Here is a 24,201-nt window from a genome sequence, read left to right on the forward strand (position 1 = left end):
ACTGCAAAGAGAGCTTCCCTTGGAGCCGAAGGGTGATAGTCACAGCTCTGTAACATTTGAGCTTTACATCTTGGTGATCTGATGTAACCCTAGTTTAACTTCCTCATCTGGAAGATGGGAATAATAATGTTGTCCTAACATATGGACTTCACAGCAACTTGGATGAATTTAGAGTCTATCATACTCAGTGCTCTATCACGGAAACAAAGAATGGAGTACCACATGCTCTCATTCATAAGCAGACACGAACATTTACCATAATACTATAAGAAAGGGATAGGCAGTAATGGGATATTGCCAGCGCGGGGTGGGAGGGAAACACAACATCAGTAGGGTACCTGATCTCAAACCAGGCAAAGTGGGGACCAAAGGAGACCCAAACTTTACCTGTATGATGATCATTTGTACACCTAATTCTGAATTATACCCCACATCTTTAAAATTAAAACAAGTTTTTAAAAAAAGGAAAAAAAATACTGTTCTATGCTTTGAGAAAATTCAGAGACATGATGTGCTTATATGAAAGGAATTTCCACACAGTAAGCTCAGCATGAATGTGTACAGATATGGTGGAATGACAGCTCTTATAACACAGAGCCTAGCTGATCTGAGAGGCATCATCAAATGGACTTGAGGATTAGACGTATTCCATGGATCACATGGATTCTAGGACTTCCTGATAGGTGTAGCACCTGGCTTTCTACAAGAGAGAGACCTGGCTAGAGCACTTCAGTGAGGAGCGTTTGAAAGATGGGAGCATCTTAGGTAATGCTTGGTGATGTACCATGTCCTGCCTGCTCTCTTCTTAGGCAGCCCTCGGCTGCTCCCATCACCTTGTCCGATCCAGGTAGAAGCAGCGTGTTGTTCAGCTGTGTTGTGACAGTGTCTTTCCCACAAGCCTCACTGTCCTTTCATAGATCCATATCCTGTCAGAAGTGAGAAAACACAGCTTTTTAATGTTTATTTTGAGAGGCTAGTCCCATGTGAGGAGTGCACGAACATACTCTGTGTGATCTGCTGTGATTCCTGGAAGCAGAGGATGTGGCATTCAGGGCGTACAGGGGAGAGATGCTTTCCCGCCTCTTCCTCAGAGCTGTCAGTTATTGTGGCCTGACACTAAAGCCAGGTCATCAGTTAGTGCCAAAGGGATTGCTATGAAAGGCAAGAGGCGTGACTTAAAGGCGGAGGAAGGAGGATGCTTTTCTGTGTGTTGTTTAGAGGATGTAAGAGTGAAAACATTCTGGGTGTCGTGCACTGTGCTAACTTTGGAACTGGTATAAAGTTATCATGGCAAAAATAAGCAGTGCTTGATTTCAGTCTGTTTGGGTCTTACCCTAGGAAGTGTCTCATCTTGCTTCCCATCAGCAACTTTCTCTTCCGCTCTAGCCTCCTTTCCTGGTGCCCGGCTGTGGTGTTCTAGTTAACTTGGGGAAAACCTGAGTGCCATGGTCCACGCCTTACTTAGAAGTCTCCTGCACAGAAGGGAGGCTGGTGCTAGTACCTCAAGAGAGGTCTACCAGCGGGTGCCTTTCGCTTCTTATTTGTGTCTGGGAAGCCAAACCTGATTTTGTACCCTCTCATGGTTATAATACCCTATCACAGGAGTGCCCACCTCACGAGAGCTCTCTGGAGGCTGCTTGACGGAGTGTTCCCACAGGATTAGGACTGTGATCCGATAAAACATCCACAGATGCAGAATCTGGCCAATTTGGGAAGTCCTATGGCTTCCACCTCTGGGTTTTCTGAAAATGATGCTATACTCTGACTTACTCCAATTACTTATTTTAAGTCCTAAAGGAAGTTCTTTTTCCTTCTTATTTAGGCCACCTAGGTCTTGAGTTGTTCCTGCCTGCCTATTAGGTTACATTTATATGTTTCCAGAGTGATTTCTGTGTGTAATGTCCATGTACCCACCGATGCACCTTGGACTATAGGTCATACTATGAAATGAGACCACATTTAAAGTTGGGAAAATACATGTTTTCTTCAACTTCTATCCATGAAGCGCTTAATCAACCCATAACAGATGCTTCATATAAGGCTGTAGGCACTAGGATTCAGCCTGGAGTCACCATGTTTTCCGGTTTGATGAGATTGTTCAGGGAACTAGGAAAATTTATAATTTCTCTATTAACTTGGAGCTCTGGGCAATCACTTATTTCTTTCTAGTATATTGAAGAAACCTGAGAGACTTTTTTGACCTTTATTAGTAAACTTGCACTTTTATCCTAAGAAACAGATGGAATAAATTAAAGCAAAAATGGGCTTATAAGAAAGTTCTGAACGTAATGGCCCAATTTTCTGCTTTCCCAGCTAGTGAGACAAGATATCCAGGAGAGACAGGAGTCAGCCTAGATGATGACATTGTCTCCACTTTTTCGTTTTAGCAGCTAAAAGTTATAAGGCAAACACACTCACGTTTTCGATTAAATCAATGAACATTTTTTGCATTTTTAGCCAAAAACCTTTCATCGTTTGTTGACAGAATGACTGTGTGTTAGATCTCAGCCTCACTGGGATTGTCTAGGCCCTCTGCATCTGTTTTTAGCAAGACTACTACAGCTGAGTTCTTCTTTTCATTCTCTTTCTATCTATGAAGACTTGGTGAACCAAGGCCTGGTGAACCAGCATGTTCAAAGCTATCTGTTGTCTTCTGAGGCTGAGTTCTTAGTGGCCTGGACGTTATTTGCTCAGATTCCTGCTTCATTGCAATTTGTGTGTGTGTGTGTGTGTGTGTGTGCGCGCGCGTGCGCGCGCACACCAGCTAGTTTCTAGAAGTGCTTACGTTCCATTTATTCTCCAAGTGTGGAGTTAGTGTCTAACCACATGGAAATGACAGTGACACCATAGCCCGGGGATTTAGTTGTCTTGTTAGTTAACAAAAGTAAAACCTAAGATGATAAGCAGTGTTTGATTCCTTTGTGCACTGGAGAAAGAACGCTGTCCTGCACCAGTACGACTGTGAACTGAAGTTTTGAAAGCACTTACCCAAGTCAGCTGTGTCGTTACTAAAACACTCAGCTACCTTTTTCACCACTCCCTTTTCTAAACCTCTTGTTACTCACGGTGTCTGTGATACCTTTTTACACCTTCCTATATTACTTCACTAAGGTTTTCTTTAAATCCCCCGGACTTCAAAGTTGCGAAACCAAGTTGAAGTGCAACATTATTAGCAGGACCAGCTGTTGTCACATCTTTTCCAAACATTGGGCACAGCCACTTGAATGTGGATTCACTCAAAGCTGACGAGCCTGTCTAGATCCAAAGCATCTCTCCAAGGGCAGAGCCTTGAATGTCTGCTTCGCTGCTGTAACCCAGTGCTTAGGATGGCTCTTTCGGGGGGCTCTCGAGCTCAGTGTGTAGAAGGAACAACGCCCCACTGTAGGACTGTGTTGGATCGTTTTGGACTTATTCTGAGATTAAGAGCTACATTTAGCTTCTTGGCCACTAAGATCCCAGAGTAAATTACTTTTCAGGACTCTAAATAGTTCTCAGGAGATTTGAAAGAACTGATGCAGTTTCTAAAGCAGCCTCGCTTCCTCCCAGGAAGTCACTCCCACACCAAGACTCTGGTTTCATGACCACCCGAACCAGATTTAGAACCTGAAGTGTCTACACAAGAAGTTGTCTCCTAGGCCGAAATTGAAAAATCCAACTATAGCGTAGGCTAGGGTAGATTTGGGTTTTTATGTCCTCCCACAGAGGAAAGGGTGCAAAAAAAATCTGGAGATGCTTTTATATCCCGTATCATGGTCAGATTCAGAGCAAGGGCTGTGCTACCACATCAGCGACTCCTAGAATATTCAACTGGACCTTTTTTTTTTCTTTAAAGACATCTCGCTATGTTGCCCAGGCTGGTCTTGAACTCCTGAGCTCAAGCAGTCCTCCAGCCTTGGCCTCCCAAAGTGCAGGGATTACAGGCATGAGCCACTGCACCATTCTTAAACTGAATCTTTAGAGAAGAAGAGGACATCAGGTTCCAAATATTCCCAGCTGTTAATTCACTTTATGGCATAGTTAAAATAACTCAAGAATGAAAACAAAGTCTAGTCTTTACAGCCTGTGAAGGCTTCTTTTCTTATCTTGAAAAGAAGTGAGATCATGACGTTTAAACAGTTGAAGAAGTCAACTGGAAAGGAATTAGCATTTCAAAGCCTTTCCTCTTCTTCCTCTAATAAACCAGAATTGAGGGAAAACCCACCTGAATTCTCTGGACTCTACCCTTAAAAGTCATTGCGTATGTTTATTATAAGCATATGTGATGCAAGATAAGGTTGCTCATATTTGAATCCAAAGAGATAACACATTCACCTGAGCTGAACGGCCCCACGGAAGAAGCCACTGGGACAGAGGCAGCAGGACCGACATGGAATGTTGAGTGAGATTGTGGAAGCAAGTCTTCATCCTAGTTTGCTTCCAAAAGAGTCCAAAAGTCACTTCAAGCTGAAATCTAATGCGTAAGACAGGGACCAGAGCCGAGGAGACAAAATACCAAAGCTGATCTCAACCCAGGTGTGACCACAAAACAGTAGCCATCTTCTTTGCTTGTTTCAAAATTGGCCCTGGATGTCACTGCAGAAGGAAAGTTCCAGAACTGTGTGAAGCAATGTTGATACCATGGGTTACACTTATAGCCACAAAACCTACTTAGAAGAGGTCAAGTTTGTTTGGATTTATAACTCCTGATGTGTTTGTTTAAAAATAAACTTTATTATATTAGCGTCATACCTCATGTTTTCCTTGGAACATTCTCCTCTAATCCCCTTCCTCCAACGAGTGGGAGAGAGAGAAGTGTTCGATGGAGGCTTTTCTAAAGAGGATCAAGTGTCCCCAGTAGCCACTTAGTTATCTCCATTTGTTGATAGGAGCATGTCAGGTGTGCGACACCATCAGTTGAAGGATCATTTACCTTTGAAGACAAAGATAGATTTGAGTACTGTTTTCGAGAGTTAGTGAGCTGTCACAACTTTTGTTTGTGTGGCACTGATTAACCTCTGCCCAGTCAAGTGGTTGTCCCTCTGGTGATCCCCTTGGCATGTGGCAGGTGGGTGGTCAACAGGGACCTCAGAGCCAGAACCCCCATGGTTCCCCTCCTTGCCCTGCCACCTGCCAGCTATGCATCTTGGACAAGTGACCTAGTCTCCTTGTGGAATTAAAACAATCTCCTGTCCCATTGGACTGTGGCAATCAAATGGCCCTGCCTCATGTAATATGCTTAGCACGGGGCTTGGTATGCAGCTGACATTCTGTAAGTGGAAGTGACGATTATTATTAGGTATCAGAGGATAAAAATTAATGCCGTCATCAGCATAAGCAAACCAGTTGGAGGGATAAGTATAGCAGAGTTAAATGACACAACCCCGATGGCCAAATATAAAGCATTTTGATTATTCTTAGTTGGATATTCTTAGTCTCTGTTTCTGCATCCCTCTTCAGGCTGAGTGCTTAAAACACTTTTATGTGTCCTCTCAATTAGACTACAGCGACTTTGTTGATTTATTTCTTTGAACTTCAAATTGCAGAGGATAGCTATCATGTGTCCTTGTAAACCTGGTGCCTTCTAAAACTTCCTGGCAATGCCTTCTTAGATGAACCCCACTGTGCCCCTGAAGGAACTGATATCTAGGGAAAGAGATGAGGACACCAGGAACCATCAGTACACCGAAATTCACTCTATACTTTCAAACCTTTGTTTAGATCACTGGCCCTTCAAGTGAAATTTGATCGAAAGCAAAAATATTCTTATAAAGCCTCATTAACTAAAACCTAATCTAATCCTGGTCAGACAGCAGCTACCCTGGTAAAGATTAGCCAGGGCATCTCCCAAAACAAGAGTCCTCTATTTACTTTACATGAAAATCCAGTAGAGTCGTGATCAACCTATGTCTTACAATCAAATGTGACTTTGTTTTAAAGCAAGTTTGCAGCAAGGCGCAGTGGTGACTCATGCCTATAATCGCAGTACTTTAGGAGGCCAAGGCAGGAGGATTGCTTGAGTCTAGAAGTTTGAGTCCAGCCTAGGCAACATAGAGAGACCTTGTCGCTACAGATAATTTTTTTAAAATTAGCTGGCCATGGTGGCACATGCCTATAGCTGGAGTGACTGAGGTGGAAGGATCATGTGAGCCCAAGAGGCCAAGGCTACAGCAAGCCATCATCATACCACTGTACTCCAACCTGGGTGATAGACTCTATCTTAAAAAAAAAAGCAAGTTTGAAAAAACAACATGAGCCATTATCAAGTAAGTGTATTGACACTGTGATTCAAAGTGATTAAATGTGTAGATATCATAGAAAACTGCTATCTGTAAGCAACAGCGGGAGGGAGTTCTCTGTTGCTGTCTCTGAAGGCAACACCATAGACTGGAGACTGGTGCAGACCTGCTGGCCCTGCTGTAATATGTCCACTGCTATCTGTGGCTCCCAGAGTCAGGGGATTAGAACCAACTTGGCCTTCACCAGGTCCTGAAGATGCTGGATGGCCAGAAGCTCCTCCTTCCCAGAGAGCCCCAGGCACATCTGAGATAACAAGAGGGTTCTACCAGTGCTATTAAGTGGCAGTTGATTGGCATTGGTCTCTTTGCTCTCCCCACCCCAGTTTGCTAAACCTAAGAGCATAGCTTCCTGGTTTCCGGTCTGAATCGGCTCAGTTGCACAGGAGCTGAAGTTGAAAGTAATTGAAAGCCAGATGCTTCTGAGGCCATCAGTGAAAGGAGATCTGAATGAACAGAGGTAACTTGGGAGCAGTGCCTGGAAGCCAGGTCCACGGTAGGCAGCCTACTCCCCACAGGAAAGTGGTTTCACTGTGGCTGCAGAAGTTTCCCGATGCATCCGAAAGCTTCCAGATGCTCAGTGAATCTGACTCCACAGTGAGCGGCTTTGCTCAGAGCCAGCTGCGGTGTCTGTGTTGCTTCCAACCGAATGAGTTGGAAGGGTTTCTTGTCATCTTCATGCTCCTTTTAGTTTTTAATCCCCATTGAATTTGGCAAAGGGTTGATTTCAGTAACCAAATAAAATGAGCAGTGTCTCAGGAGTTCTTGGATCACCCATTACCTCCAAGGTATTCAGAGTAGTAGTCTTTCTCAGATCTCATTGTATAAATGTTCTTTCAGACGGTGATCTCACAGTTTCTGAGTGAATATTGGCAATAACCCCTGTGTTTAGGCTTTAGCTCAGCATTTGATCATTGATACGTCTTCTGTGGTTTTGATCAGCCTATTGAAAGTCTTCTACGTGGGTCAGTATCATCTAGACAACACTATACTGCTGACCAGGTGCTGTAGAGCCGGACTCAGTTTGAGCGCCTTCCTTCATTGTTCGTGTGTGTGTGTGTGTGTGTGTGTGTGTGTGTGTGTGTGTGTGTGTGTGTGTGGTTGAGATTTACATTTTCTGTATTTTTGACTCATCACAAGAGTAGCCTATGTTCACTGCAGTAAAAAGAAAAAAGCTAAAAGGAAAACTTCACCCTGGATTCTAGCAATCACTGTTAACATTTCTTTTTAGGGCGTTTTTAATTTTCCTCTTTAGGTGACTGAGCTTGTATTACACATGATACATTTTTATTTATTTATTTATTTATTTTTGAGTTGGAGTCTCACTTGTCAACCAGGCTGGGCTCCGATGATTCTTCCATCTCAGCCTTCCAAGTAGCCAGAACTACAGGAGCATGCTACCACACCCAGCTAATTTTTTATATATTGTAGAGATGAGGTCTCACCAAGTTGTCTGTGCCGGCCTCGAAACGTGATACATTTTAATAGCCATATGGTGGTCTTTCAGATGATTTTATTGAGAGTCACTTAAATAGTCTCTTATTGTTAGACAGATTTTTTTCCCTCTAACTTCTTGCTATTAAAAATGGTATTGTAATGAACATCTGCACAATGTCTTTTAGGCCTTTTCTGGTTACTTCTGTGAAGTACTAGAATTAGAATTATTGGACCAAAGGAGTATCAACTTTCAAGTTGTATGAGTGTTGCTCCCAGTTTTACCTGTTCCCTCACACCGTCACTGGTGATTTTCTACCTGGAGCTTCCCAGTGACACACTGAAATGTGTCCTCTTTCACCTTGGTGAGGGCCACATTGGTTCTCTCCTTGTGACAGCCTCATGGCCATGTTCCCACAGAGATACTGAGAGCTAGAGGACGGGTCATGGCCACTCTCCTTGACCCTCTGGAAGATCTGGAGAGGTTTGAGAAGGTCTGACCGGGTCCCTGGCAGAGCTACCACTATTGACTTCTCAAAGCAGGAAATGACTCCTCCATGGGAATTCCCTGTGCCCAGCCTCCCAGGCAAGAACCAGTGTCATCCTCCATGCCTCTTCCTCCCCATCCGTCCATGTCCTGGCAGTTACTTCTCAAATCCAGCCCTGCCCTCCAGTTCCACCACCTCTGCCTTCACCTAGGTGCACATCACATCCCCTTGGAAGGGTCCTTGTCCTCCTGACTGCAGTTAGACTTTTACCAGTGTCCTATTCCAGAGTTCTCTTCTTAAAAGCAAAGTTAATAAGGCTCCTCCGTCCTCCACAGGAAAGGATCTAAGTTTCTCAGTTGTCATTCATGGCCTTTTACAATCCGATTCCTACCTCCTCTCCAGCCATGCCACATGCACACTGTGAACAGCCCTACCCCCTCTCATCATGCTTCCAACATGACACCTGCTGCTGGGAATCCCTCCCTCCAGCTGCTACTCATTCCCCAAGGTAAAACTCATGCATCAAATAGTGGGTGAAGCTCTCCCACATGCCAGCAGAGTTAGTGGCTGTGCCCTCCGTGGTATTCAGCCCCGTGTCTCACTCACGTTAGATGTTCAGACACAAAGCATTAGTCTTCAGTGAAGAATCCAGTCCCCCGGCCTGCCTCTACCACCTTGGCGTCAAGGTCAGGGTCATGCCGCCTTGAGCACTGATGGGAAAAGTTTGTCGAATGAATGAATGCCTTTGTAATGTTCCACATAGAAGTACTATTTTTAACATCCTAACCTAATTTTAAAAGATAATTTGGCCTGGTACAATGGCTCATTCTTGTAATACCAGCACTTTGGAAGGCTACGGCAGGAAAATCGCCTGAAGCCAGGAGTTCAAGACCATCTTGGGCAATATAACGAGACACCCCCCCCCCCCACAATAAAATAAAAAATTAACTAGGCGTAGTAGCACAGACCTGTAATCTAGCTGCTCGGGAGGCCGAGGCAAGAGGATCACCTGAGCCTAGGAGTTAGAGGCAGCAGTGAGCTGTGATTGCACCACTGCTCACTAGCCTGGGCTGTCTCTGTCTCCAAAAGCAAAAAAAAGTGGTTTAATCTTATAAATATTAACAGCATTAATTAATTAAATACCTTAAGATGTAAAATTAATATCTTTGCCTGGGTTTTAAGAAAATACAGTGCTTGACCCGGAGTCGAATTCCTTTTTACAGAGTCCTCACCACCTCTGTGCTTATACCTCATTTCTTGTCTTCTCATCTCCAAGATAAAGACTGGCAAAAACACCAACAGGGAAAGGACAGTAGAGTGATGGCCGTGATGGTGTGGGGGGACTTCTCTTTCTCCTTTCTGGTTTCCTTGCACAGTCATGTCGTATGGACAGAGTTGGTATAAAAATAACCAGTAATACTGTTTTAGGGAGAATTGCTTCCCTTCATAAAGAGAACTGTTCATAACAGACTCTAGAATTGCTGGCTGGAATCAGTGTCTCCAGTGCAGGGTTGGCAGGAGGCTGGAAGACTCCTTGAATTAGGTTCAGTGGGTGAATCTACCCAGCCAGTGTGACACATACATTTTGGATAGCTTGATGCAGTCACTCCTTTAAGGGTTCTACACTAGCAGAGGCATCTGTCTGGGTTTGGTGTGAAAGCTTCCTAATACGTTTACAGCCCAACCTTCAGTGTGCCAGAAAACTTCCTGTGGAACATTTACAAACACAGCAAAATACATTTTTTAACAGCTACAGAAAGATGGATTTTTGATTACAGCTAGTCCTTCTCATGGTTGAACCTTAGGCAGCAGCAATAGAAAATGTGGAGAACACAGAGGTTCCACGTTTTAATGCTTGACGTAAGTTTCCTCTTGTGTTTGCTTAGAACACTCCCCAGTAAGCTGAAACTGACATCTGTGGAAGCCAAAATATGGCAGTCATAGGACATTGTTAGCACCATTTAAAAAGGCATATATGTTGGCGTGCTGTCTGCCCTCCATATCCACGGATTCAACCAACCCAGAGCAAAATTAACCCAAAAACATTTTTTAAAAATACAGTGTAACAAATGTTTACATATCGTTGACATCGTATGCGGGTATTGTCAGTAGCCCAGAGATGAATAAAGCCTGCGGAAGGGTGTGCATAGGTTCTGTACAAATACCACGCAGTGTTCTGTGAGGGCCTTGGAGCTCCAGCATCCACAGATCTTGGTACCCACAGGGGTCCTGGAACCCATCTCCTGAGGATACCAAGGGATGACAGTAATTGATAAGAAGAAAACGTAGAAACTGAAGACAGGTCTGTGAGCATCTCTGACTGTGGCCTTCCTCTGGAGAAGCTCAGTCTGAAGCACAGGCCAGGTCTTCCTGGAGAGCTGCTTCTGGCTGCCTTGGAGAGTTTGGGGCTACTCGGGGGAGATGGCTCCTGATGCCACAGCAGGTTGCCCAGGGTGCCCACAGATGTTCTGGGTGCTGTCCTTTGTGTCTGTCCCATGAGCTTTGTCCCTTCAAGAACTTCCCAGATGCTTTCCAGGGAGAACCCTGAGCCCTGGGGACCTCTCCTTTCCCAAAGAACTTTCCTCCCAGATTCCTTTGTAGCTTTTCAGTGGTGAGCAGCGAGTGGAGCTACCTTTAAATCTGAACATCAGCCGGGCATGGTGGGTCACACCTATAATCCCAGCACTCGAGGAGGCCAAGGCAGGAGGATCGCTTGAACCCAGGAGTTCAAGACCAGCCTAAGCAACATAGCGAGACCTCTTCTCTATAAAAAATAAGAAATTAGCCAGGCATAGTGGCATGCACCTCAGAAGGCTAATGTAGCCATTAGTAAGTTCAGGCACACCAGGAAGAGGCATTGTATGGCGTCACAGGGAGAGGAACTTGCAAGGAAAAGGTAGAAGAGGGAGGGGGTGAGGCTGGCAAGGAGACTGGAGAAGGAAGAAGAACAGTGTTCGAGATAAACCCCCACACACTGTTGACACAAGTAGCTCTTTAACAGTATTGCTTTCTCAAAAGCCAGGGTTTGCTGGGGAAAAAGGATTGAAATGAAGTTGTTTTTAAGGTAGAAACATCCTTGCAGATGAGAGAGAAATCCACACGGTATCGTTGGAAAGCAAAGGCAATGGTTCACTCTAGGCCAATTCCCGCCTGGGTTGCAGAGGAAGCCTCCTGTTTCGTGGCTGTTGCCATGGTCATTCCTTACGCGTCCCTGTGTCATGTACAAGAGTAAGAATGTCTCAAATCCGTCTCCATAAGTAGACCCAGCTGGACTTTTGATCCATCTCTTTATCTCTTTCTGGATGACAGTCTCATGACACTCACCCGATGGGTGTCACCCCCAGCTGGTTGTTGCCACCACCCTGTGCTAGCCTCAGAGGTCCTGGGTCAGGGTCAGGCCACCAGATGGGCGTTCCCCCGGAGAAGGGTCACAGGAACCTGGGGAAACCAGAGCTTCACAGAGTTCTGGAAACCCTAAAGCATAGCATGGTTGTCCCAGGCTGCCAGGCTGTCCCTGTCCTTCTCACCCATATAATAAGATGTGAAGATGTGTGCTTTGTCCATCAAGCGTCTCCACCCTGTGCTGTTCTTTCCACTAGAAGACACGATTCCAAAGAAGGCGGTGTGCCACTTCAGTGGGAAGGTCTATGCCGACGAGGAACGGTGGGACCTTGACAGCTGTACCCACTGCTACTGCCTGCAGGGCCAGACCCTCTGCTCAACCGTCAGCTGCCCACCACTGCCCTGCGTGGAGCCCATCAACGTGGAAGGAAGTTGCTGCCCTATGTGTCCAGGTACCTAAGCCACCATCTTCCCATCGGTCAAGCTGTCCTGTTGATTTAAGACGAACTAGAGCCAGAACCCGATCACTCGGCCATGAGTCCACACAGCCCCCCAGGTGGTGTGTCGGGCCCTGCCAGTGTCCTCCCACTCAGAGACCCCAGGGGTAACTGGGGAAACAGTGACCATCCAGGTGAGGTTGCGTATCTTGGTTCCGTGCCAGAGTTGCCCTGGTCTTTCTCGTTTCTGTTCTCTAACCTAGAGTGGCAATGTGTCCTGATGGGTATTACAGACCTGGCAATGAGGCCTGCCCAGTTACGGAGGTATAGTTTTAGTGCAACATTGGACTGGCCTGGTGAGCAGGGTCCAAGATCCAACCCAGCAGGGAATGTGCATAAGAGCTGTGGCGATGTGAACTTATATCAGAATCACAATAGAAGACCTGCCTCTGACAGATGTGGTTTGGTCATGCCTTTCTCAGTTCATTAGTTCCAGCCAGTGCCTGCACCCACACTGCACAACCTTCTTCTGTGCCCTCAACTGAACATCCCATCTCTTTGTCCCTTCCTCACAAAGCATAGTCACTGACATTGCCACTGGCTGCCATGGAGTCATCCCCGTGTCTTTCCCATGCTCCACTCTTCACATCAGCTGCACCGTTCATGGTTGTTAACTTATGTCTCCCCAGCAGCCCAGGCCCTCCCCCCAGCTTTCTCCTAGCTCCCATGACTGTGACTCCTGCCTAAACAGCCCTCTGTCCCCTGCCTCTCATCCTGGAAGTGCAAGCCCTACAGCTCTCAAGATGTGACCTGGACCCCTGAACACACAGACGTCCCAGGCAGACCTAAGTGCGGGCTCACTGTGAGATCCTGCTGCGGTCCCGAGCAACCGGGATCCTTTCCCTCCTCATTCATTTCTTCTGTTTTCTGGCAGCCTGATATTAGCAGGTCTTGCTCTGTTCAGTACATGAACTGGGACCCAGGCCTATCGAGAAGGACCCTGGTCTGTGGGTCCCTGGTCTGAGTTAATCCCAAAGAGTTTACACAAACATGACACATGTTGGCCTTTCGTTCAGGTGTTGTGCAGGCCACCACCACCTAGCATTTCCAAAAATGTCCATGTATCCTCCAAAAAGGAGAGGGCACTGCCAGGCCAGGAGATTGAACCATTTTTAGAGCCTTTGGTCGGGCAGTGAATTTAGTCTCATTGGTCTTGTGTAAGGTGTAGGTGGAGAGTCAGAGAGTCACTAGCTGATATTTTCTCACTTGTGTGTGTATGGGAAAAAGGAAATCCTTAAGTGTTTTGAATGAGAAGAAAAAGGAAAAATATGTTATTTCTCATTGGGATTACTTTATCTAGTATACAAGGAGGGGACCCCAAAAAACCAGAATCACCTCTTTTTTTGCGGTGGAGGGTGGGTCCCTTGTAGTACACTTAGAATCTATTCCTCTAGATCAATGGTCAACCAAAAGTTTTATCTACAAGTACTGAGAAGGTTGCATCACAGTTTGCAGAAGCGACGTCCTGAATTGTGGCAAACAGGTGACTGGCTCTTCCACCGTGACAACATACCTGCCCACATTGCACTGAGTGTTCAGCAGTTTTTGACCAAAAACAGCATGACCCCCATGCCCGACCCTCCCTATTCACCCCGAGCAACTTTTTTTGTTTGCTTGGATGAAAAAAGTAGAAGAGGTGAAACAAAAAACAGCAGAAACACTAAAAGGCATCCAAATTGACAAGTTCAAAAACTGTTTTGAGCCATAGAAAAAGCATTTCAGTAGGTGTATTGCATCCAACGGAGAGTACTCTGAAGGTGACTGAAGTTTAAATTGCAAGAATAAAGATACAATTTTTTGTAAATAAATTCCAGGATTTTTTGTGTCCTTCTCGTGTGTCACTTATGTTTCACAAGGTTCATACCAGCTTTCCTAGTCATATGATATAAATGATGAAACTTGACCATATTTATCCTACAAAGATTCACTTAATGCCTGTTACATGCCAAATACTGTTCTAGGCGCAGGAGACGGTAGCAAATCAAACTGTGTGTGCGGCTTATGCTGTAGCAGGGAGAGACAGGCAACTGACGGTACTTATGAAATAAGTGGGGTCAGGCTTGGAGAAGAACATAGCAAGACAAAGGGGCTGGGGCATGGCATTTTATTTTAGAATGATCGGGGAGTGCTTCCCAGGTGAGAGGAGATTAATAAAGAGACCCAGAACAACTGTAGGCATCACAGGGAAGAGGCAAAACTCCAGGTATGGCCAGGGCCAAAGATCTGGAGTAGGAACATGCTGTGTGTGCTCAGGCAGAAGCCTATTGATGGAACTCACTGAGCAAGGAGGCGGGAAGAAGTAAGGCAGAGAGGCAGCCATGGCCAGACACAAAGGGCCTTCAGGGCAAGTGTGAGAGTCTACTGAGTGAGCTGGACACCTTGGAGGGTTTGCAGCAAGAGGGTGATGAGATCTGACTTGCCTCCTAATGGGATTACTCAGGTGCTGGCTTGAACATAGACGGTGGGGTGTGGAGGGCAAAAGGGGAATGGAGAGACCAGCTTAGAAGCTGTTCTGAGAATCCAGGGGAGAGGTGGTGGTGACCTGGACAGGGTGGCAGCCATGCAGGTGGAGAGAGGTGGTCGTATTCCAACTGTTGTGAGAGTCGAGTCAGTCAGATTTGAACCACATGTGGGGAGCGAGAACATAAGAAGAGCCAGGGGCGATTGACATTTTTGGGACTAAACCATGAAACTGCAGGACTGGAGGAAAAGCCAGTAGAGCTTGGGACACTTTTACTTTAAAATACCCGGTAGACACGGAAGTGGAGATGATTAGACGTTGGACATCTGGTCTAGGGCTCAGAGAGAGACTGGGAGACTTGGAAGTCTGTCTGTACATGTGGAAGTTGTCAGCCGTAGGTGCTTCTTAAACCCTGGTACTAAATGTGCTCAACCAAGAGTGAGTGTGGCGGAGAAGGCCCAGGATGGAGCCCCGAGACCCTCCAACTTCTGGAGACTAAGCAGCTGAGGCAGGACCAGCAAAAGGAACACCAGGAACAAAGGGGGGAGCAGGAGGGTCGGGCCCTGGAAGCCGAGTGGAGGAAGGACAGCAGGGAGGAAGGAGCAAACACCTCAATCCTGTGTTGTGAGCCAAGGCAGGCAAGAAGCAGAAGGAACCGCTGAGCACTTAGCATTGCATCACCATCGTGACAAGAGCAGTTGCAGTGCCGTGGGGGAGGCGAGGTGGCTGCAGAGGTTATCACACAACTTTGATACTGACTATGTGTGTCAAGTTCATGAATAACTGTGAAGTCGAGCATCTTGGAGGACTTCACAGAGAAAGGATTTGAACTACATCTTAAAGGATAGATGGGCAGTCTTCATCAGAATGATGGGGGTAATCTGATCAAAGAAACTGAGGTAGAAAAGGTCAAGATCAATGTCCCAGGAGCAGTGAGTTCTAGTAGTAAGAGCAGGGTGGCTTTGGCCAGGATCTTGAGGGCCTTAATTATCAAATAAAGGGTACAGATGTTGTCCTTTGCAGGGAGGGGGAGGCTCATTACCTATCAGAGGAATGACGTGATCACAGAGGTATTTGGGGTAACCTTTGTGTAACAGGGTGGTGAGCAGGAAGCAGAGAGAGACCAGAGGCCCTGACAGCTGTCACACACATTGCAGATGTCCCAAGGATGTGACAATAAGGACTCAAATTCAGGTGGTGGAGGTGGGAAGAGAGGAAAAAATGGTTTCTCTGTGTTTTGTGAGTTGAATAAGGAGGCTCAGGCGTTGCTGACATCCTCGCTTCTCACTAAACATTTCTCTACTGGTTTCTGGGCTAGGATTTACAGTTGGGCTGAAATTTAATTTATCTTGATTAACTCTGTCCCCCACATCTGCTGTATTACTGATGAATCACTTCTCCAGTGTGTCTCAAAGCATACTTTGCACTCAGTAGAGCTTTCACCACCTTCTGTTTAATCCTGCGTGGGCTGCCAGGAAGGCTGAACTCCTGTCCCGTCCTCTTGTGAGCTTACTGTCAAGGCTCTTCACCCAAGTTTCAGGATTCCTTCTTCTGGATAGACATGCCACCTCCCAGAAATGCTGTGAGGGCAGATGCAGTGATGGCGTGGGGACACTGCCCAGTCTGTCCAGCAAACAAACCTGGCTTTGTCTTCTAGACAGAGCAACTAACATTCTGAATAGCCTCTCGCCCTCTGCCATCTTTGGATGTGGGTATAGAGCCTGTGAGCTGGGTAGGTGGTTAGGACTTGTTCCATCTTAAGGAAGAAACTGAGGCTCAGGAAAGTTAAGTGAGTGATCCAAGGCAAGCAGCTGGTTAGCCAGGAAACTGGGACTCCTGGTCCCCATGTCACTTCTAGGTTCCATCTCCCAAAAAATGGTACCCTCGGCTTGTGAGCCCCAAGCACCCTGCCCCGTCTACACTCTTTATTTGATAATTAAGACCCTCAAAATCTTGACCAAATCTATCCTGGTTTGTCCTTACCTCCTGCTTCTGGAATCCACTACAAGAGAGTGGCAGTTTAAGGAAGGTGACTCATCACTGACCACATGCCTCTGAATGTAATTTACAGGCCCAGTAAGTTATCTTGAGTTCCTCTAAAGTTCAGGTCAACTATGACCACAAGAGTAATTCTTAATTGCGATCACGTGATCGTTGTGGCCTGACTGGGTAGGAAGTTTTGTGTAAGTCTCCCTGGACACATCTGAAATGCCAACAGCCATAAAAAACTCTTCTAGTAAATGCCAGAAGGGTTCTATTTTGGAGTCGGGGGATGAATAGTCTTTGGCCACAGAAGGCCTGGGTCTAGGCATGGAAACAAAGAGCACTTCCACTCCTTTTTGTTTCTATAAGCAGTTTTTTGCTGAAAGACTTACTACTCTTTTTGGCAAAATTACTCAAAGGCAGCTTCCCTTTTAAGTTCACATTAAAGGGAAATAACCCTCTCCCCTCAGACTTGAGAACTTTGAATGGAACTGCATTTTGTGATGAATTAGGAGGTGTGGGTGGATATTCATGAGAGCAGAGCTGAGTTTGTGAAGCGAGCTGGTGCAAGGGACAGGCCATGAGTTGCCGGACACTGAGAAGTAGCTGTCAGGCCTGGTCATCTGGGAGACCTGGGAGGGCTGGGGCTGGCCTTGCTCACAGCTGTATCCCCAAAACTCACACCAGCGCCTGCCATGCAGGAAGTGCTCAGGAAATGTTTGCTGAGCAAATGGTGATCCAGTTCATCACTGAAGAAGACATTCTCCTTCACTATAGACAGCTCTTTCTTGCCTTCTAACTATTGCCAGGGAGAACCTTCCCAAGCCACTGTGGAAGAGAACTCACATCGTCCCCTCTGTTGATTGCTCGGGCTTCCCCTGAAATCTACGTAGACTACATGCAGGCTTGAGCCATGAGAATTCCCAAGCTGCTTCTCTCCTGCTGTTACCCAGAAAAATCTAAGGTGGAACCAAATTGATCTCAGCTCTGGGACCTCTGCAGAAGCTTTGGCTACTCAGCTGTTGACATTCACAGGCTTGGTGGGCTAGCTCTCCCCTTTGCCATTGACCCTGAGTTCTCAGAAGCCAGTGGCAGGTGGGCCCCTGTTGTCAGAGAAGGGATCAAGCAAGGGAGGGACTGACAGGGGCTGTGGCGCTGACAGGCATCACATACATGTCCAGGTGAGTTTTCTTCCCATATTCACCTGGGAAACTCATACCACACGTCAGTGTTTCCCCAACGGGTGGGTCAGACACCATCCCCTGCAAACACACGCCTCTCAGAGCCACCTGCCAACTCAGGACCTGTGAGAATCAACACAATTTTATAAGCTCTTTCAGTAATTCTCATATGATAAAAAAAAATTGAGAATCATTGGTTTGAACTACGACCCTGCAAATGATAATATTTCCAGCAAATTCTGTTTGTAATGCTAGAGTTTGCAGGGATACACTGAACTTTGCCATGTCTAAAGGCCTTATAATGTAAGTAAAAAAGCAGAAGACAATTTATTCCTGAAGGTAGCAGGAAAACTTGGCTTTGGAATTCCAGAACTGCCTGGGAATCCCAGCTCTGTCACTTGCTAGATGCGTCATCTTCAGTGGTTCATTTAACCTCTCAGTTGACTTCCCTAGCAGGATACTGTGTTAGCTCACAGCAGAAGCTTGGCAAATGCCTGTCTCTCCATCAGTCTCCCCTCTTCTCAAGCTTCTCTCTAGGCTTACTTCTTGAAAGCCTGGCTGTTTTCACGCTAAGCAAAAAGGATTATTAACCCTCTTTTAATGTATATAGTATGTACTTTATTTTGGACTGAATTGGGCTTGAGTGAGTATTTAGGATTACAAATGTTGAGCAACCTCTTTATGAAAATCAGTTAATAATAAGGCAGGATCTGACCAAAAGGAAGTGTGCATGTGATGCAAACTTTCGTTGTCATGCTTTGAAAACAGAGGTTCGTAAAAATTAATTTCTTTAAAATGTGGGGTTGAATGTTGTCAGCCAGATGAAATATAGACACAAAAATGTATCTATAGGAGCTGAGAAAAGCTCTGCGGTTTTTTTTTATGAGTTCTTTTTTAGAACTTGCCTTCAAAAAAAAAAAAACCTCAGTACTTGGGATAATGTTCTTCCTTATATGATGGAAAGATATTTCCTGAGGACCACTTTCCAATCTGTGGTCCCGGTGATAATACGGTGGACATTCGAGGCATAGGTCAGGCAGAACCTCGTGAGGTCTCCCTGCAGTCCATTCCTTTTAGAGGAAGACAAAGGAGGAGAAATGACCAAGATGTGAATAAATTGTGGATGCTGCTTTAATTTTGACAAGTTCTGCTGACATATTTTACATAAACGATTCAGTATTCCTAGGTTAAAGAACAACAGTTAAAGTTTAATATTCAGCTGATGGAAAGTAGAAGAAATCGTCCCATTTCAACCAGCTCCTCTCAGTTCACGCAAAACTATAGCACCAACACCACTGGATGTGAAAAAGCAGAATTTGTGACCCTGGTGGAGTAGAAAACTCTTCTGTCTTTTCAGTGTTCTGAGACATGTTTCCCATGACTGCAGAACCAGTGACTCTGTAGTGTTAATGATATATTAATAAATGCAGAAAGTGCATCTTCCACATCCTGGGAGATGATGTGTTGAATTGAGTGCGCTATTTGGCGTGAGAATACAAAATCCAACAGCAGCTTCTCCGTGTCTCTTATGCAAAATGTTCCCTTTCTTTAGAAATGTATGTCCCAGAACCAACCAATGTACCCATCGAGAAGACCAACCATCGGGGAGAGATAGACCTGGAAGTTCCCGCATGGCCCACGCCCAGTGAAAACGACGTCATCCACCTCCCTAGAGGTAAGCAGGGAAGCCATTTGCGAGCTCTCTTCTTGTGTGTGGTCTACTTTGTTTTGTTTTGTTTTTTCATTGTTAAAATTTCCCACGAGTAACTTTGTAAATGGCTTGCCCAAGCCCATTCAAGTAACCACTCCTGAGAAGAGCTGCCTGCCTGGAACATATTTACTCCACACTTGGATAGAATAAGTCAGCAGGTAACGGGATTAAATGCCTCCTTCCTGGCCCTGCATGCACAGAGACTTGGTGATAGTGGGAGGGAGTGTGGTCCTGGTTATGAGAGCTTGTATCTGGAACTTCTAAGCTATCTCTCAGACTTACATGTCTATGAATAAACTGTGGACAGAGTAATAAGGGATTATTGCCTGTTATTATGGATTCTCTACTCAGCACTTAGGCATTAGGAAGCCCTCTACCGGTGGACTTCCTAATGCAATTTTCACTTTGTGAGAGTTCAGTTTATTTCGCATGTGGATATTTTCCAATCCCTAGGCTTATTCCATGCCTCTGTTTTTTCGCTCTGTCCTTTCAGTTGTGTGTATAATGATAGTGTTATTTTGTCTCTCGATCACTGGCCATATTTCCTTCTCTATAAAAGTAGACCTCTTCTTGATGAATAGAATATAAACTTGTTCTTAGCCGTGACTCAGTACTGCCTCCTGTCAGCTTCAAGCACATTTTCCAGATCATTGTGATATAATTGTTATGATATCTCTTTTGGAAGCAGCAATATTCATTGCTGGAGAGATTGTCTGTTACTCTGAATATTCTAAATGTCATGCTTGGATCAAGCCAGATGACCAGGGAGCCAAGTTCCTGGACCTAGAGTTTTGGCTCCTTGTATAATTGTTCTGACCAAATGTATTTTAGCATTCTGCGGACATTCATTTGGTATTTGTGCCTGCGGTGTGCCAGGCACTGTTCTAAATGCTGGGCTTTGGTCAGAAGACTAGCTGTATTTATTGTAGTATGTTAAAAATCTGTGTGTTGCGTGGTATTCCTGTTATAAAGTCCCTGGAGAGAAATTTCATGTGTCAGTAGCAAGAAAGTTTATGCTTCTCTTGAGCAACTGATTTGTTTTCATCATAAAGATATTATGAATCTGGCTTACACCTATCATCTCAGCACTTTGGGAAGCTAAGGTGGGAGGACTGCTTGAGGCCAGGAGTTTGAGACCAACCTGGGCAACATAGCGAGACCCTTATCTCTAACTAAAAATCAAAAACATAAAATATCTACATTAAAGACATTGTGAATCTCATCAATGATACTTGTTTCCATTTTTTGCTTTGGCTGCTAGAAAGCTCCAAATTGACTTTTATGGCTTGGTTTTAGCACAGAAGCAGAACTGGAGGACTGAATTTAGTGTAGACTTCAGTTGCAGCCTCATTTCTCTTTTCACCAAGATTTTCCTTCATTTACTTTTTAACCTTCTTGTGTGACACATATTCCTAAAACCACTTTCTATAGCATTTGGGATATGGGGAAGTAGCATTCATCCTTTTATTTCTTGTGCATTAAAAATCTGAATCCATCCATAAAAGGCTCCTCTCATCTATGGTGTTTTTCTTGATACTGATAAATGTGTTCCTACAGAGTATAGGAATGTTCTTCACCTCCCATTCCTCCCCGCCCCAACTCATCCCTCCAGAACACACACAGAAGTGTATCAATAGCAATTTAAGTTTTAAACCATTGGAAGTCAGTGTACCACAGAGCTGTGTCCCTTCATGGGTTGAGTTTCCAGAGCAATTTAAGAGTAACTCCTTTTATGTGTTCTGTGTCTTTCACTAAACTGGTCTGGAGTGCATGTAGAAACCCTGACGACAATGATTTATTTGAAACAAAGTAAGAGAAAAATAAGGGACCTTCAGGGAGTGCCCTGGCATATATATTTCACCTTACCTCTTCACCATTCATGGCAAGGATGGTATTTTGAAAGAACAGACAGATTTGCATTCATAAGAGCAAAGTTAGAATGTTGTCTCTGTGCAGTGTAAGATAGGAAGGCAAATTTATGAAAAGGAAGGCATTTTTGCATAGAGTGCAATGAATATTCACCCAAAGACCAAGCTCCTGATTCTGGTTTAGCTTTTGATCAAGTTAGTCGTAGCTATCCCACTGTAATATGAGAATATGCTCTGTCCTGGTCTCCTATTTGCCAGTCAGCCCGGAGCTAACCTCGTGTCTCTCTTTCAAAACCCTAGAAGACCAGACACATTAACAATAATGAAAATATTTTTAACAGTGTCATTTCAGTCACTTTTAAAAATCCGCCTATGCATTTTATTATTCTCCTGGTTGGCTAGAGCCAACATCTTGTCCAACTATTCACGTTCTCACCCGGATATTCTTTTCCCATTCAGCCCTACCTGCTTTGTCCTTTACTAAGAAGAGCTGTCTGCATTCACAGTAGACCTCAATCATGTTCTTAGCATCGGAGTACTGAGAAGCAATACAACAAAACTGCTGATCTCTATTTCCAATATAATTAGAATAATTCTTATACATTCTGGTCTAGGTAATAAATGCTGGTGTTTGGTTTTTTGTCCCCCCTCCTAGATATGGGTCACCTCCAGGTAGATTACAGAGAGAATAACAGGCTGCACCCGAGCGAAGATTCCTCGCTGGACTCCATCACTTCAGTGGTGGTCCCCATCGTCATCTGCCTCTCTATTATCATCGCATTCCTGTTCATCAATCAGAAGAAGCAGTGGATACCACTGCTCTGCTGGTATCGAACGCCAACTAAGGTACCGTCCTGAGAGTTAGTCTCTTGAATGGTGACAGTGGGGAAGTGTACACTCGTATCTTCTTCAAATGGCTCAATACCTTTTATGTCTGCCCGTGAAATGTTTACTTTGCCATTCGTGGCCTCAAATAACTATCAGCCTATTTACTAGCCCAGGGCTGGATTGATCACTGGGTGACTTATCCACTCTCCACTGGTTAAGATCCTGACCTTCCATGGATCCAATTTCCTGGATGTATTTTCAAGTTTTCAAATGAACAAATTACCTCTGAATTGATTCCTAAATCGTCGCTTATATGACATTAAAACTTGATCACCTGGTGTTTCATCAGCCATCAACTTAGGAGTGGGAGAGAAAAGAAATCACGAAGGGAGGGAGAGAATACTCAGGAGAGGGCAGAAAGGACCCAGGGGGATCATGAGATGTGCCGAAGCCCACACAGGGACAGGCCAGTGCCGTCAGAGGCCAGCCCAGGTAGCCAAAGATGGCCGGTGGGAAATAAAACCAGACCAATAGAGAGAATAGAGAGAGGCAGATTTCCTGTTGTTTTCAACACAAATTCAGAGGACCTGTGTATGAGCCTGCCTGTGTTGACCCTTTGCACTCAGAGACATCTCACGGATCACTTACCAGCAACTCAGCCGTATTTTTTATAAATAGTGAAAAACTAATCGCTTCATATTAAATAGTATAGCATTGGAACCGAGTACTTTATTGTAATGATACTTGGCTTATAATGCAATTTTAGATATAAGGAATTTATGACCAAAAAGATCACAATTTTGTATCTGTTTTTCTAACAAGTGGTACCGTGTGAAACAGTCACCGACATGCATTGCAGGTTCACTGATACATGATGTGCAATGGTAATTTGTTGGATGTCTTCCACCATGTGCTTTTCTATTTGAGCATACATTGTCTCATTTTCTTCCTCCCACATTAATAATATATCATTGATCGTCCAGTCTGTTGTTCAAAGATGATGTGGAAGGACACACTCATGATTCCTGAAAACCATTTCTCCACTGATCATATCAGTATGTGCCAGGGGTGCCAAAAAAAAAGTATACACATTTTAAGAGATATTATCTATGTATTACTTTTAGTTCTCCATAATCAAAAGCGTATGGACGCTGACCGGTAACCACTTTGAGCACCTCTTGTAATTGCAGAAGTCAAACGTGACTTGTATTCATCTTCTGTTATAGGTATATATTGAGTATTACCATTTTAATACAGGTTTTTCCTTTCTTAAAATGTGTGTACATTTTTTTTGGCACCCTCTGTATTTTCATCTCTTTGCTTTTCTGTGCAATTTGAATGGAAAACTTCAAGAAGACATAAGTTTTTCTTTAAATGTGCGCTTGTGTAAGTTTGTCCTGCATAATCACCAGCAGTCTCTTTATGTCCCCTGAGAGGGGACATCAGAGTGGTTTGCTAGATTTATGATGCTGCCTCAGAGAGGACATCTAAGCGCAGAGGGTTAAAAAGCAAGAAAGAACTGTATTGCTACTCAGGAGGCTGAGGTGGAAGGACTGCCTGAGCCCAGGAGGTCAAGGCTGCTGTGAGCCACAATCCTGATGATCGCTCCACTGCACTCCAACCTGGGCGACACAGGGAGACCTCGACTAAAAGAACTGTATTAATTAAGGGAAATAAATGGTCATTCTTTCCAGCTCTAACTTTTGCATTTAGTTGGTCCTTTTTAATCCTACAACCTTCAGAATTGGAAACAGCCTGAATAATTATTTAATCCCAATTCACCATGTAGTTAATCCTTCCAGATAAAACTTGTCAGGTGGTTATCCAGCTTGATTTTCTTTCGACAGATACACACTGGGCACAGCATCTATGCTGGGCACATGCTGGGTCAGGACACAGTGCCAACCGAGACATAGTCAATGCCAAACAAAGTTGAGGAAAGAGCCCCACTCAGAAGGTGCATGGGCTGATACACAAGCTAGTATACAGCCTGAAAGATCAGAAGTCCTCCTTTGTTTTTAAAATGTGCCCATCTTAAGGTGGGCATGGTAGCACGCACCTGTAGTTCCAGCTACTTGGAAGGCTGAGGTAGAAGGATCGCCAGAGCCCAGCAGGTTGAGGCTGCGGTGGCCGTGG

At 44.8% G+C, this 24,201-nt stretch overlaps 1 protein-coding gene across 2 annotated transcripts in view; it reads left to right on the forward strand.

Annotated features, from left to right (window-relative positions):
• Positions 1–24,201, forward strand: part of CRIM1 (cysteine rich transmembrane BMP regulator 1) — a 209,302-nt gene that overhangs the window by 182,171 nt on the left and 2,930 nt on the right. The window contains exons 14-16 of one of the 2 annotated variants that reach the window (XM_021718099.1): positions 11,797–11,988; positions 19,211–19,333; positions 21,893–22,083. In XM_021718099.1, coding sequence (XP_021573774.1) covers positions 11,797–11,988; positions 19,211–19,333; positions 21,893–22,083 — 506 coding nt within the window. Of the gene's footprint in view, positions 1–11,793; positions 11,989–19,210; positions 19,334–21,892; positions 22,084–24,201 lie in introns of both variants that reach the window. The other variant, XM_021718100.1, reaches the window with a different exon arrangement.

The sequence above is a fragment of the Carlito syrichta genome, unplaced genomic scaffold (assembly GCF_000164805.1).
Source record: "Carlito syrichta isolate Samal-C Ts95f unplaced genomic scaffold, Tarsius_syrichta-2.0.1 Scaffold311830, whole genome shotgun sequence".
NCBI lineage: Eukaryota > Metazoa > Chordata > Mammalia > Primates > Tarsiidae > Carlito > Carlito syrichta.